Consider the following 15,298-nt stretch of genomic DNA (forward strand, 5'->3'; position numbering starts at 1 on the left):
TGAGAGAAAGCAAATGACATTCTTAGAACCGCAGAGCAGATCATCAGTTGCATCCCCCCTTAAGGGAGGCACAGTGGGGAATCGAACACCCAACCTTTGGCTCTGCCACCTAGACTAGCTTGGTATACTATCAACGGTGCACGTACCTGTCAGCCACTGATTTAAAGCACTTTTGCTGGAAACAAAAGCATGGGGGTAATAATTCCTACATTCTATGGGGGGAAAAAGATAGGAAAAATAATCTTACTAACTTGAGGCCAACAGTGGTGTTGTATAAAGGCTGTGTAGATTTGTGTTTTGGTCAACCATTTTGGGACATAGTTCAAAATTCAAATCTGCACACCTTAAACAGAAAGAGTAGAGTGATTACTCAAGTACAGGTAACGTGGTTGGTATCTGCTGTCAAGTTGTTTCTAATGAATGGCAGTCCTGGAAATCAGTGGCCTCTGAAAAGGTCCTACCATTAACAGCCCTGCTCATTTTGCAAACTCAGGGCTGTGGCTTCCTTTAGGGAGTCGATCCATCTCCTCTTCGATCTTCCTGCTGCCTGCGCTAGCTTTTACAGCAAGTCTTTTGTCTTCTCATGATGAGTTTAAAATACGGAAACATTTCTCTTACATGAAAAATTCAATGGATACTGGGAAGCTTTGAACCAGTGTCCACTTAACAGTACTGAATACAAGTTCACAGTCTTAGATCAAGTCTCAGATGTTAAATGAAAGAGTTGCATATATAAAAAATCTTTTTATTGTAGTGGGAGCTTTCACTCCTCATATCAAGTTTACTTCTATGTATGAAATCTAAAAATTATCAGAATATAGATACAAATACCGAAAGGCACAGGTTCAAGTATTAGTGTAACAAGCATCCATGAGAAATGCACATTTGTCACAGGTTTGGCTAACTCCAAATATGAAAGAATACAAGTCTTTCATAATTAATGGTGTGTGCTTTTACATTTTAGTTTACATTAGATACAGCTATTAAATGCCTACAGTTTATGCAGAGCAAACTTCTTGGACACAATTACACACAGAATAGCAAACCATCCTTTTATGGTCCACGTGTTGCTAATTGTGGGCCCTGACCAATAGACCGTATTTCTTCCTACCCAGATTGCAGGATGAAAGGGATTTGTCCTCTCTCAACTCATTCCCCTCCATCCTAAGAGAAAGTGGTAGGACAGAAGGAAGGCAGCAAAAGGCACACAGGAGTCCCTGCTTGTGAGGTCAGGATTCTTCCTACAAACTAGGCTCTTAGTGCTTCATTCCTCACCGCATTAGAGGCTAGAACATGTAATCCAAGTTGTATTTTCCTCTGAAACAATCACAATGCAAAGCTAAGTTGACTGCAGCTCAAAGAGCAGATGCCTTACACAATGCACATTTAAAATCTTTCAAAAAAAAAAAACACCTTTTAGTCACAAGATTTATATGGCATGAAAGTGTGTGTGTGCTCAGCATCACTATTTTCATCCCTTACATACTGGCATACAGGCTTCTGTTTATTCTCTTGTCCACGTAGCGTGTGAAATTACAAGACACTTTTCCAAATAACTTCCTTATGTAAAAAAGGCCACTATGGAGCACAATGTTGTTCACACTCAAATCATCCTTTAAAATAGTCAATAGAACTGAAGGATGCCTCAGTCTCTTCTACTGGATTGTGGTGAAACACTACATAATTCAAAATCTTAATTCAAATTATTCTGAAAATATCAAATTTAGAGGTGCATATTTTAGTGGATCACTGCTGTTTTACTTGCTTTAGATATGGCACAAACTGCTTCACCCTTTATAAATCTCCATTCTGTAAAAAAAATCACCTCATTTTACTCATGTTTGAAATAGTGAGTTTTAAACTGGACTTCAGAATGGGTAGTACATTTGAGTTTCTTTCTTATCAGTGCTGTTCAACTAGAAGAAGGCACTTTATAAATATAGCCAGATAGATACACATCTTAGGCAGATTATGTTTCTACACCATAGGCTGAAGGAAGGAAAGAAATGTTGGTATCAATACTATGGAGCAGATTCCAAAAGTTTTGATATACCTGATACTTTACTTGGTTCTGTGTTTCTAAGGAGCACTCATACTGAAACCAAGGAAGATCTTACCTAGGGCCAGCATCTGCAAGAGTTCACTTCCCTGTTCCATTTCAAAATACATGCATATATACATAAATGTAGAGATGCATGTTTCTGTAGTGCAATGGCTTATGCTGACAAGCCAAACAGGACTTTTGCACTACAAGGTCAACAGCTCAGAAGACAGTGAGAGACTAGCATTCTGTTTCCTTGCTGTCCACTCTACGCTGGCGTTGCAATTTGAAGGATGATGCTTTCTCACTCCTTGTGACAGGATGATCTGTAAGATCTTCAAAAGACTTGGCAGTTGTACTGTTATTTGGAAAAGGGTCCTTTTCAAAAGGATCTTCCTCCTCAACATGGGAATCCGTACTTGGATCCTCTTGGATAGTGTCCATTCTTTGGTGGTCTAGTTTTGGAGCCACTACTGTGGCAGGCACTGGTGCAACAGGCTGCAGGGGCTGATGCCGACTTGTAGATGGCACAGCAGGAGGGGGCTTAATGATGCGCACAGAGGCGGAATCCATGCTGCTCAACATCTCGGCATTCTACAAGGAGAACAAACTCTTAAGTACAGTTATGCAAGAACAAGGGTGACTGACTGTAAAAATCATTGCCTGCATTCTCTAGTCAAGCTATTTGCAGAAAGTCTGCCTTCTTACTACCTCATTCACAGAACACATCTTTAAATGTATAAATATTTGCCATGTAGTTCCACTCTTACGCCTGAGGAAGTGGACTTGTCCACAAAAGCCCACATTAAAATATTGCAGTTAGTCTTTAAGGTGCCACAACACTTGTCTTCTTTATTTTATTTTTATTTTTGCCTGACATTTTAAATGGGAACATGATCAGTACTAGGGTTCAAATTTTGTTGAACCAAAGATCAACTACTACTGTTTTAGATCTCAAAATTCTGGCATTGGTGGGTGGGAGAGGAGTGAATTATCTCTAAGAAGGCTGATTCCCTGTAGGCTGTGGGATCTAAGAACTATAAAACAGTTTAGATCATTTCTCCAGGATGATTTATTCCCCTTTAAATGGCAGAGCACCACAGAAACCACTGGTTCTTAACCTTGGGTTACTCAGGAGTTTTGGACTGCAACTCCCAGAAGCCTTCACCACCAACTGTGCTGGCTGGGGTTTCTGGGAGTTGCAGTTCAAAAACATCTGAGTAACAAAGGTTAAGAACCACTGTCAGAAACTAGCTAATTGGATCTGAATAAAATAGAACCAACACAACAAAACTAGCCAACAGCACCTGTTACTATTTGAGAATGAAAACATTACACTGAAGAAAAAGCACCAGAAACAAAAAAATTACAGGACTTAAGCGAATTAAGTATTTAAGAGAGGTACTGAATACCCTTCAGCAAGACCTTTAGTCTGACTTCTAAATCACACATTCGGGTCAGGAAGAAAAGTTGCTTCAGGGAAATTTTGGTTGTGCAAAACCTGTTTTTTAGTACTTAGTGTTTACAGGCTTCCGTCAAACTATATTTTCTAAACAAACCCAACATTAAAGATATCCTCAACCCAAAACAAACTTACACTGGGACCAAACAGGGATTTCGTGTTCTCTTCATATTGCCTGTCCAGTTTCTTATCCTATTATAAGAGGGAACAGTAAAAATTCAGCTGTGAAAGCAGCTCATTTCTAAAGTACACACACACCTCTCTAGCATATGACTGCCTTCTAAGACATGCTGTGATCTTGCAAGCCAGTCACATCTTCCCCGGCACTCACACAAGCAATACTTCTACAAGTACACTAGTCAGATCCACTCAATCAAGTCTCAGACTATGCATTTCCACCCCCTTTTTGCAATAAATGTCTTCCCATCAAAGCTTTCAAAAAGTCTTTTGACAGCTATCAACATTTTAGGAACCCAAAGGACAGATTTCATGTTGGTCTAGAAGGAACCTGACATAATTCAGAAACCAAGATGAATTTTTAAACTAAGTAGTCTCAAAACCATGAGTAAAGCTTACAGTTATTTATCTGTGCATAGGCTACAGACCAGAACTGGCAGAAAACAAAAAGAACAGTCCTCCAAGAGTGGAAAGAACAGTCAACTCCACACTATAGCACTGTATGCTATGCCCCTCAACCAGTATCATTGAAGGTTTGATGACAATTGCCCAAAGGCTCTTGATGTTGCTTGTTATTGGGTGAAAATAATGTGATATGTTTACTATTAGTACTGTGGTGCTTTTGACACAAAGACAGGAAGAAAAAAAGAGAGCTACAGAACAGCTACATATGTCAGACACTTCTCTAAATTTCTGACCAATTACATCTAAAAGCAGACTTATAATGTATGTTGATTTTGGTTTAAATTTAAACTTACCACACAATGTACAAGAATACTTAAAGGAATCCAGAATAGTAAGGAGAATACAAGCACAGATCCTACTATGTTGTCTGCTAAAAATTTTCCTGTTTAAAAGAAAACAGAATCTGTTTCAATAATCTGAGACAAGCACACACATGTTTAGATGTGTCACTGTAATCCATGAAAATGTACACTTAAATAAATTTGTTATTCTTAGAGGTGCTGCAATATTTTTGGTTTTTATAGACATATTACACAGCTACTTCTTTGAAAAATGGCAGACAGTCAGATGTTCTTTGGTTTAGAGTTCAGACTAATGCTACAAGCATTTTCCAAATGACTCCTCCAGATGTTACAAGATCATATGATTTATTAAAAAGGCTGAAACAATTAGATGCTTAAGATGATGATACTTAAATGGTAACTAATATTCTATCTACAAGGAGGCCATTCTCCCAACATTTTAGAACTAACATATTACCATTATATGACAGCTTACAAAATTATAGTACCACTTAAACTCCCCTCCACTATCTGGCATGCCCTACTCAGAAACAAACTAGTGCAGAACTCTACTGCATTAAAGAAAAAAATGGCAGGATGTAAGCACACTGTGCAGCCTACCGTCTTTTAAGGTTTTCATTAAGTTCAGTGAAAGTTTTCTCTAGTTTACAGTGGTGCCTCACACAACGATGTTAATTGGTTCCAAAAAAAAAAATCAACGTTGTGTGAAACATCGTTCTGTGAAACACCATTTCCCATAGGAATGCATTGAAAACCGGTTAATCCGTTCCAATTGGAACGGATTGCCATCGCTGAGTGAAAATCCTCATAGGAAACATCGCTGTGTGAAACAATGTTTCCTTCATTGGAATGTATTGAAGCCGACTCAATACATTTCAATGGCTTTGCGAAGTCCTTTTTCGCTCCTGTAAAAGTGTCTTACAATGTTTGGAAGCTGTTTTAAATGATTGCAATGGTTAGCCCACCTCCTGAAACCTATGCAAACTGATTTTGGTGTTGTTCTGACACTTCGTTAATTTATGATGATTTTTTGTTTTCTCCATTGGAAACCATTAGACAGACCATCCAATGGTTTCCAATGGAGAAAATTCAAAAAATCATCATAAATTAACGAAGTGTCAGAACAACACCAAAATCAGTTTGCATAGATTTCAGGAGGTGGGCTAACCATTGCAATCATTTAAAACGGCTTCCAAACATTGTAAGACACTTTTACAGGAGCGAAAAGGGAGATCGTTGTGTGAAAATCCCCCATAGGAAACATCGCTGTGTGAGGCGGCAAATTTAACAGAAAAAGGCATCATTGTGTGAATTCATCGTTGTGTGAAGCACCCGTTGTGCGAGGCACCACTGTATTTTCTTTTTGTATCCAAAACTAATTTCCTGGCTCCCTCATCTTCAAAAACCATCATTTACAACTAAACACCCAGAATACCTTTTGTTGTTGTTGTTCATTTCTCAATTAACTATGACTAGCTGCAACATTACTCTAACATTTGAAATCATTTGGTCTGTACAATGCCCAGAAATTGCTGGCATGAAATAATTGTGTAAATAAGCAGTTGAGCCATCCCAATTAGGGCTTTTACTTTCCCACTACATATTTAATGATACTTTTACATTTCAATTGCAGGCACTTTTAAAATCAAGGATGCAACAGGTATCTGCAAGTTACAACATTGTTCAGAGTATTACGAAATCAAGAAACTGAGAGAATCAATGAAAGATCTCATGTAGCAGTGTACTACAAACCGTATACATTCACTACTGGCCAGCATCAGAGGGGGGAGTTTTCTCCATTCTCTCTATGCTGAAAGGAAACTCAGTCTCTGAATGTGCAGCCTTAAGTATCCAAAACGCTACTGAGCAAAGAAGTCATTATTAAAACCAATTCTTTAATTATCTAACAATTGTGTTTCTACAAGCATATCTTCTTCCTGAATTAAGTGGAACAACTAATTATATAAAAATAAATGTATCTTTGGTGTTTATTACCAAACCATTTAAAAATCACCATTTATGTACTCATGACAGCTAAAAACTTAATAAAAACATCAATTTCAGTGTTCAGACTACAAAATCAAAAATGTCAAGTCATTAAATAGAAGGCAACAGAATTAAGAACATGAATTGTGGATTTCAAGATTCTGAATAGGTGTGGCTTACCAAATGTATTGATGCTCAACTGATCAATGAAAACCCAGAGTCGCTCAATCACATCCTGCACACGCTTCTCACATTTACCCTGTAAGACGCAAAGCAATGAGAAGACTACCTTAAACAATGTGAACATTAGCCATCATTACTGCAAAGATGTTTTGCAGGGCAGAGAAGGAATGAGAGAAGCCCCATCAACTACAGCAGAACTGAGATGTTAATTACTATACAACCTTTTTTGCTAAAGTGATAGAATTAATTAACATGAAATAAAATATATACAGCTCTTTTAGAATATTTGTTTTGACTACGCTAGAGCTGGCTGGATAGTTCTGTGGTTTAGGTACCTGGCTGCAGAGCCAGAGTTTGGAAGTTTAATTTCCCCACTGTGCCTGCTGCGAGCACAGCCAGCCTGTGTGGCCTTGGGCCAGCTTCACAGTCACCCACAAAAGGAGGAAAGAGAATGCACTACCTGAAAAATCATGGAAAGGGTCACTATAAGTGACTTGACAGCAGCTAATTATTATTTTATAATTAAGAAGATCATGAAGGAAAAGCATAATCAGGATTCAATCATGGCTGGTCAGGGACCAGAGTAAGAATATGATCAGAAGAGTGCCCTCTTTCCTCTAAAACAAGGGTGATCAACATTCAGTCCATCAGGTGGTGTCGGGCTGCAACTCTCATTATTTTTCGTTGCTAATGATGCTAGCTATGAGAGATGGAAGCTCCAGTACAACATCTGGAGGGCTGCACTTTGTTTGTCCCTACAATAAATACAACAATAAACAGGCCTTCACAAATCAATGCAAGCTAAAGAGAAAGGAAGAACAGGCAGGGTGGAAAAAGTGGGGGGAAAGGGGGGGGGAAGGAATAAAATAGAAACAGAACTATAGCAACAGAGTGTTTGCTCCCACAACAAAAAAGCAGTCAGTCTGTTTTAGGATATGACGCAACAAGAGAGGGAAAAAAATCACTGTTGCATCATATTCTAAAACAGGATGCAATATAAATAGGATACAATTATTCTTCAGCATAAAAAGTTCAGGGTTAGAGAAGGCTAGACAGTACACTCCCCTCAGATCAACATACATTCATGTCACAGAATCCCACAGTGCATGGCTTTCCTTTTCTCAAATATAAGGGGTTCTGGTTGGCATCAAGATAAGGGCTGCATCTCCCATTTCCATCTCGACAGCAGACCTTACAGGAATCATCTGTTTCTGAAAGAAAGCAAACCAACCATCTCTCAGGAAGAGTTTTGCTTTTGCTACAAATACTCTGCTCTGATTCAAGTAATACAAGCATATTTCTTCACCAAGGCCCACTCTTTCTTCCTCCAACACTATGTGTATATCTCATCAGTATTTCTACAGCACTGCACAGGAAGCTCTGCTGTTATCATTAATCAAGAAAATAAGGCAGTGATTAAAGACATTTAAGATATATATCCTACTCTTTAAAGATTTTATGAAGCTAGGTATTTAAACTTCTGAGTAGACATGTGCAGGACTGAGCTGTGTTCTGCATGCGTGGAAGCTGTTGCACTAGGGCTGAGTCCTGAGTAGACATGTCAAGAACTGAACTCTGCTTTGCATGCTTTGTAGGAAAAGAATCCAATTGATGGGGATCATATTTAGGATTCTTAGCTAGCAGTTGCAGGCACTGCCCAAGTCCTCAGCCAGTACTTGCAAATGCTAGTTAAAAGCGGCTTGCTTTGCTCCTCTTCTCCCTCCCTCATGGAGAAAAGGGAGGAAAACGAAAGGCTGAAAGGGACCCCCTTCCCCCAAATCTTGATGCAGTGACTGGATATAGCAAAGACTCCCTTTAGAGTAGTCCCAGAGACGGAAGTGAGAGAGGAGGAGGAGGCAGGGCCAATGGAGAGGACAGAGACTGCCAACAGACCTCTGCATTGGGTTCACAGCCTGGAAATTTCCTTCCTTTGTTTTAAAACCCTAATGCAGAAACAATGTTCTAAAGTCAGTTACTGCATGTTGCTGCAACACTTAAGGAAAGAGTGAAACTTAACTATGTTTGAAGGTGAAGAAATGGTTACAAAAAATAAGTTGTTTTCCTGTTGTCTCTTAGTCAGCGACTAAGATGAAGACAAGAGCTAGCAGCAACAATCTTTATTTTCTCTACAGGTTCAAAGTGGCGTCTTACATCCCTCCCTGAGTAAGGACTGATGACAACACAAGGAAACAGATGAAGGTTCCAAAGAGAAGATATTTAGGATTTTTTAATGCATACTTCTCCATTTAATCTGAACTTGGTTTTTAAGCTTGTTTTGTCTTCTGCTTCTGACTGTAAATGTTTTAGCCAAAGTACAGCCCTCTGTAGTTATTTTTGGACTACAGTTTGGAGCATCCCTACAGCTGGCAACAGCTGACCAATAAATCAACTTGAAACATGCAAAACTTGATTCAAAAACAGAGCTTTTCCCTCCACATGTAACCAAGCTCCAAGGGAGATAATATATTCTTGAGTCAACAGCTAAATTTAGCCGAAAGACTCAAGGCGGGTTAGGCCAAAAGAACACTAAAGCTGGCTAGGGCTGATGGCATCACACTCCAACAACATCTGGAGGACTACATTTCCCCACTTCTGGGCTAGAAGGCTGTTTCAGCAACTTCATCTAGACTGAGAAAAGAAGCAAGCGAAGTCCCAAACTCAGAAGAGTCTGAAGAGGAAGCACTTCCAAAGGAAACCCAGAAGAGAATGTTCTCCTCACCATTACAGGCACAGGAACGTAGCTTCTGCTTCTTCTCCCTCTCACAGAAAGGCACACATTCCCCATCTTTGCACATGCCCAAATCCACGCAGATGGTGCCGTCTGGAGCATTCCCAGGGGGAGGACAGTCACTGCTGTTCCCTGTGAACAAAACGAAAAAGTGTGTACTTATTTGGGAAATAACGAACTGCCATGGCTTCCTTGAGGCTGGTAAATGTTCTCATAAACTAATTCACAGAAAGAATTGGAGATTTCCTTCAGAAAACCTTAGATACCAAAATGGCAAGGCCAGGCGAGTGAAGAAATATCCCAGACAGCACCACAGAGGAAAAGGCTGTGCTCTACGTCCTCCCAGCACAATTACCACTGATTCTGGCACTTTTCTACTCATCCTGACAGCCAGCATGGAACTCATCCCACAACCTACTTTGCCTTTTTGTCCTCTCTGCTCAGGAGCTCCCCTCCCATAATGCTGTTGCTACAGAAGGAAAGAGTGGTAACTCCCTCATATACTGTATTGATGAAAAATGTCAGTGATTAAGGTGTGTTCGAATGTAACAATCAAGTAATGATTTAACAATAAACTGTACTTTGTGTAAAACACAGCCTGCTACACTTGAGAAATGGCTGTTTGGGAAGAGGACACACACACACATATATATATTTTATGTTACTATGAATTATTTTTGTAACACACCATGGTTTGCTGTTGCATTTGTGCTGCACATAAAAAAATGGCAACTGCCATACTAGGTGTACCTGTGCAATAGGACTCTCCTTTACAAGTCGCATTGATGGCTTCCTGACACTTCTTCTGTGCGCTTTCAAACTGGCAACCTTTACAGCAAGGACTATTCCTGTCACTGAAGGAGAAGAAGAAAAGAAAAATAAGCAACGGAAAAGTCTAAATACTTACGATGACTCATTCAAAGAAGCGGTAAGAACAAAAACATAGGTATCACATGCACACGCAACACTTTTTTAAAAAAATTATTTATAAAAAAATTTCAGGAGGTTTCCATCAATGTCCCTCTCCTCTTTTCCCATGCATAATATAAAGAACGGAGAGCATTTGATGACACTAATAAATTACAAGTGGTCCCAATTAAACAGTTGGCAAGCAATTGCTAATTTCATAATATAAAACTCCAAAAACTTCAGCTTCCTCAATCAATGCATGAATTGTTCAAACGTACAGATTTCCCCCCCCCCACCCTCACCTGCATGTTGCATTCTTTTTTAGCATGCACTCTGATGTACAGCAAGGATCATCATAGAGACGCAAGAGTCCAGGATCACATTCTTCATCGTCATCTACTCTGGAGTTGCCACATACTTTGTTGCTACGCTCTTTGAAGCACTCCGGGGCCCTGGTCTCAATTGTCCGAAGTATGGATACTTTGCTGCAGTTTGAAAACATCTGGATAAGGAACAAGGGACGGCAGTAGAAATGCATTATTTTGGAATCAGTTTCTATATTCCTTCCTGTATCTAATGATATCCTAAAGTGATGTAGAGCAAATCAAATTTTTAAAATGCTGGACATTAAAATGCAGAATATTTAGAAAATAATTATCAGCCAAAACATTCCAAATCATAGGCTGAAAATAAAGTTCAAGCACAGCCAGATCAGGAAGGCAGGGATGAGCTCCAGCCTGTGTGTAGCCCACGGATAACATCAGTTCTGCCACATCAATGCAAGCTGTGGCTGAGACTTCAGCCTCCCAAAACAATGAATCTAACCTGTACCCAAGAAGTGGTCCCCAACCTCATGTCCCCAAACATTACTGGAATAAAACTCCTTGAAGCCTTCACCAATAGCTGGGCTAGCCAGGATTTCTGGGAGTTGTAGTCTATCTAAAAACTTCTGGGGACCACAACTGAGAACCACTGCTCTACCCTATTTTTAGGAAGCAGCTTTCTGGCCTTAAGATTCAATGGAAGTATGTATACCTGTCAAGGCCTCACGGTGAATACAGTGGGGAAGACAGGTTTCTCACATCTACTTCCAACATCTACTGCATCCCTGGCTTTACTGCCTCTTCTAATCACTTGACTTGCAAAAATATCCTTACAAAAGAAATTCTTGAGGGGGCGGGGAACATAAAACCCACATTAGTTTGACAATGGAAACCCTCTTAAACTGAGTTAGATTAAATAAGTGGCCTCTGCTCTCTCCTCTTTTCCCACTCAGTGCTGCTATATTCAAGAACCTAGTTTTTCTACATAAGAAGCAAGCACACGCAACACACAAACATAAATACCTTGTTGTTTTCATGGTCCCCACTCACAGCGATTGGGTACATAACATATTTGCCTCCTTGATCTTCGGTGGGAGCACATTCTGGCATACCATCTGGGTCATGTTCAGCCCCAAAATTGTGTCCCAATTCATGAGTCGTAACTAAGTCAGCTTCCTTGTTACATAAAGACAGAAACATAGGAGAAATATATTTGTTAACATGGAACAAAGCAGTGGCAGTTGATTTATTAAGGCTCACAGAGTGCAATGCCACTTCAGTCTCAAGCTTCTCACAACCAATCCATCCTTGCCTGCCTTTCACATTGGAGTGTGGAGGCTCAAAAGCCTTGCCTGTTTTCCCCTTGTGCTGAAGTCCCAGGTTCAAAACCTGTATCGGGGAGAGGGGGAATAGGGATGACAGAACAGCAGCTGGTAGTAGCAGGCTGTCCCTCTTGGCTCCAACCCAGTAACCACAATGGGCAACCCCAACTACTACTAGAAACACAGATGCATTTTTCTGGATGACATCAAAAAGCCTTTTAATAAAGGCCTACCTATGAGAAAGTTCAACGATTTCTTCAGTTCTCCAAATGTATGTGGGTATTATAAATATTAAACTATGAGGTACCTTTGTTTCATCATACAGATCAAGACTGAAACAAACCAACAAGAAAGATATAAATGAATGCAAATACTTCCTGCAGTTTATTCTACAATACCTTGGTAAGGATAGTTTTGCCATAGTTTTTTGTGCTGGTCAAACCGCTGTTGAGGTAGATATCCTTTCCAGCTGCTGAATTAGAATACGCTACAGAAACAAAGTAAAAAAAAATCAAGTTACAGCACTGCATAACTGACTTGTGTAATTTGTTTGGGAACTTATGCTTCCCAAGTAAAAGGAAAGATTCCCTTGCCTATTATCTAAAATAGAAAATGATCCTGCAAGTTGCAATTCTGAAGCAGGATTAATCCTTGTCGCATGTATTATTTTAAGAACACAGGCTAGCCTATATCATGGATGGAATTCGTGATACATCCAGATGTAGAACAGGGTCATCCACAACCGCAGCCAGGCCAACATTTCTAAACATTTCTCTTGTGCTGCCCTTGTGCCTATTTAAGTAGTTCTAAGGCACAACTGCAGAGCAGATGCAGCATATACAAAACAGTGCACCTGTAGGTATTTTGTGTGTTTCTCTTGCCACTCTTGTTACGTACAGGTGACATAGACTGCTGAAACATCTGCTTAACATGTGGAGCAAGAAACCAGGTGTGTTTGGGGGAAATTAAAATGTCTTATCATCAAGGTCTGCACAAAAGGTCAGGTTTATATGATGTGGTACATCATGCATCAGAAAGAGCACCTGCCAAGCCTAGGATTGGTTATGATATATACCAGTGCTTCCCAAACCTTTTGGCCTCATGGCTCCTTTCATTTTCTGACCACTGGCCACGGCTCCCCTTGCTTGGAGGGGACATCAGGGAACTCTCTCCCACCAGGAGCAGGATCTTGACCTCCTGCCAGCCATCCCATCTCCTCCCTCTGCCCAATATTCCCGAGAGTCCACCTGCTTCTAGGTGCTGATGCAGTAAACTCCCAAGACTACTAGCAAGAACTTCCCCTGGGAGAGATGGGAAAAGGAGAAGCAGGGACATAGCCTCCACTACCTGTTAGACCCAGTGCTATGAAAGTGATAGAGGAGCTGTTCATAAGAGTGATTAAGAGTTCTTCCACAGTCTTCATAGCACTAAGTTCCACCCCTTTTCCTGTGGAGCCCCTGCGTGGGTTTCACAGCGCCCCCTGGAGCCATGGCATATAGTTTGGGAATCCCTGATATATACCATGTTGCCAGTGACCATGACCTCTCTATTCGCTATTAGATAGGGTTGGCAACTCTGGAGGATCCCGGGGACCAATCTTCTGCGCCCTGGATGCAGAACAGAGCACATCAACCCTCCTCTCAAGCTGGAAGTGTTCAAAAACCATGTGTTGCCCGCCACTACAGTATAATGTCCACTATAACTCCACAAATGCAACAGAGATGTTCTCACAAGAATAGTTTTACAGACCCTAAATGCTGTCTGAAGATATATGCTGAATATAGTTATTTTTGTCTTTAGATTTTTTAACTAACAGAAAGGCATACTTACCCTTTGGACAGATGCCACCATGACTGTTTGGTCTCTGAGATCCAACATAAGCCAGTCCAAGAGTACCCATATCAAAATCTTGATATGTGAAGAGATGAGCAAGGCACACTTTAGCTGCTTTCTCAGCTATATCAAAGCTAAACTGCTACATGGGACAAAGACAGTGAACGTATTTTAGTGCACGAAAGTGTTTATCCCAAAGAGCAGAAAGAGAGTTTACGTACGTGTAACCGTGGGTCTTTGAGTGGTCTTCTGTGAATCCACACAAATGGGTTAATCTGCGCCTGTACAGGATTCCTCGGAACTTTCTAGAGCTTTAAACATTTGATTAGTACGATGATCCCCCGTGGAGCGCATGCTCCGCCTGTCAAAAGGTCCCTCAGTTCCTAAGGAAGTCTATCACTGTCGAAGAAAAATGAAGAAAACAACATGATGGACAGAGAAGAGGACGGGTGGGACGGGTGGATTCACAGAGGACTACCTGAAGAACCACGGTTACAGGTAAGTAACCAGTTTTTCTTCCCTGTGGTCTCTATGAATGCACACTAATGGGTGACTAGCAAGCTGACTTACTGGTTGGTGGGACGTCATGTTAGCAATGAAGTAAGGACAGCTCGGCCAAAGCCCACTTCCTTCTTGGCTCTGACGTCCAGTCCGTAATGAGTGATAAATGTCGAGGGTGTAGACCAGGTGGCAGATCGACATATGTCAATACCACAAAGTAGGGCGGTAGACACAGCCAGAGATCTAGTGGAGTGTGCCTTAAGAATATCTGGTGGGGGCCTCCCAGCCAGCTCATATGCCAGGGATATGGTCTGGACTATCCATCTCTAGAGATTGTCTGCGAGGAGGCTAGAAAATCCTTGCATGGTCCATGGTAACAAAGGAAAAGACAAGGGAACTTTCGGAAGTCTTTAGTCCTGGAGATATAAAAGGCTAAGGAGAGTCTTACATCGAGAGTGTGTAGCATACACTCAAGATTCGAGGAAGGAGAAGGGAAGAGAGTTGGAAGAATAAGAGGCTGGTTGAGATGAAAGTCTGAAATCACTTTATGCAAAAAGGGATGTCGGGATAGAGTCACCTTATCAGGATGAAATTGTACATAGGGAGTGTCAGCCCTGACAGCTGGCAGTTTGCTAGCTCAGTGTGCAGATGTGATAGCAACCAAAAACAGTGTCTTAAGAGAAAGTACTTTGAGGCGAGTAGAAGCAAGAAGCTCAAAAGGTGAGCGGGTGAGAACATGGAGCACAAGCTGGAGAGACCACTGGGAAAGTGGAGGTCTTTGAAGAGGGTGCATATTCTGAAGGCCTCTGAGGAATCTCTTCAAGGCTGGGTGTGAAAAAAGGAGCAAAGCCTCTGATCTAGGTGGTTGGTGAGCCACAATGGCAGAAATAAAGACTTTCAAAGTGGTGAGAGAGACCACAATTAAATAGATGTAGTAGAAAGGTGTCGAGAGTGACCATCCAAAAGCTCCTGGATTGAATATAGGTGTTGAGACGTCTTAGATCTAGAATAGAAAAGAGGTCTCCATCTCTTTTGGGAACTGTGAAATACCTCCATGGTGTGGAGG

At 40.8% G+C, this 15,298-nt stretch overlaps 1 protein-coding gene across 1 annotated transcript in view; it reads right to left on the reverse strand.

Moving 5' to 3' along the window:
• Positions 1-724: 724 nt before the first annotated feature.
• Positions 725-15,298, reverse strand: part of ADAM17 (ADAM metallopeptidase domain 17) — a 35,611-nt gene continuing 21,037 nt past the window's right edge. Inside the window, exons 9-19 of the mRNA XM_020796599.3 lie at positions 13,729-13,873; positions 12,297-12,385; positions 11,600-11,752; positions 10,556-10,755; positions 10,095-10,198; positions 9,336-9,476; positions 7,697-7,827; positions 6,614-6,692; positions 4,439-4,527; positions 3,639-3,695; positions 725-2,635 (exon numbers count right to left, since the gene is read on the reverse strand). Of these exons, the coding sequence (XP_020652258.3) occupies positions 2,282-2,635; positions 3,639-3,695; positions 4,439-4,527; positions 6,614-6,692; positions 7,697-7,827; positions 9,336-9,476; positions 10,095-10,198; positions 10,556-10,755; positions 11,600-11,752; positions 12,297-12,385; positions 13,729-13,873 (1,542 nt within the window). The 3' untranslated portion in view covers positions 725-2,281. The remainder of the gene's footprint in view (positions 2,636-3,638; positions 3,696-4,438; positions 4,528-6,613; positions 6,693-7,696; positions 7,828-9,335; positions 9,477-10,094; positions 10,199-10,555; positions 10,756-11,599; positions 11,753-12,296; positions 12,386-13,728; positions 13,874-15,298) is intronic.

The sequence above is a fragment of the Pogona vitticeps genome, chromosome 1 (assembly GCF_051106095.1).
Source record: "Pogona vitticeps strain Pit_001003342236 chromosome 1, PviZW2.1, whole genome shotgun sequence".
NCBI classification, from domain to species: domain Eukaryota; kingdom Metazoa; phylum Chordata; class Lepidosauria; order Squamata; family Agamidae; genus Pogona; species Pogona vitticeps.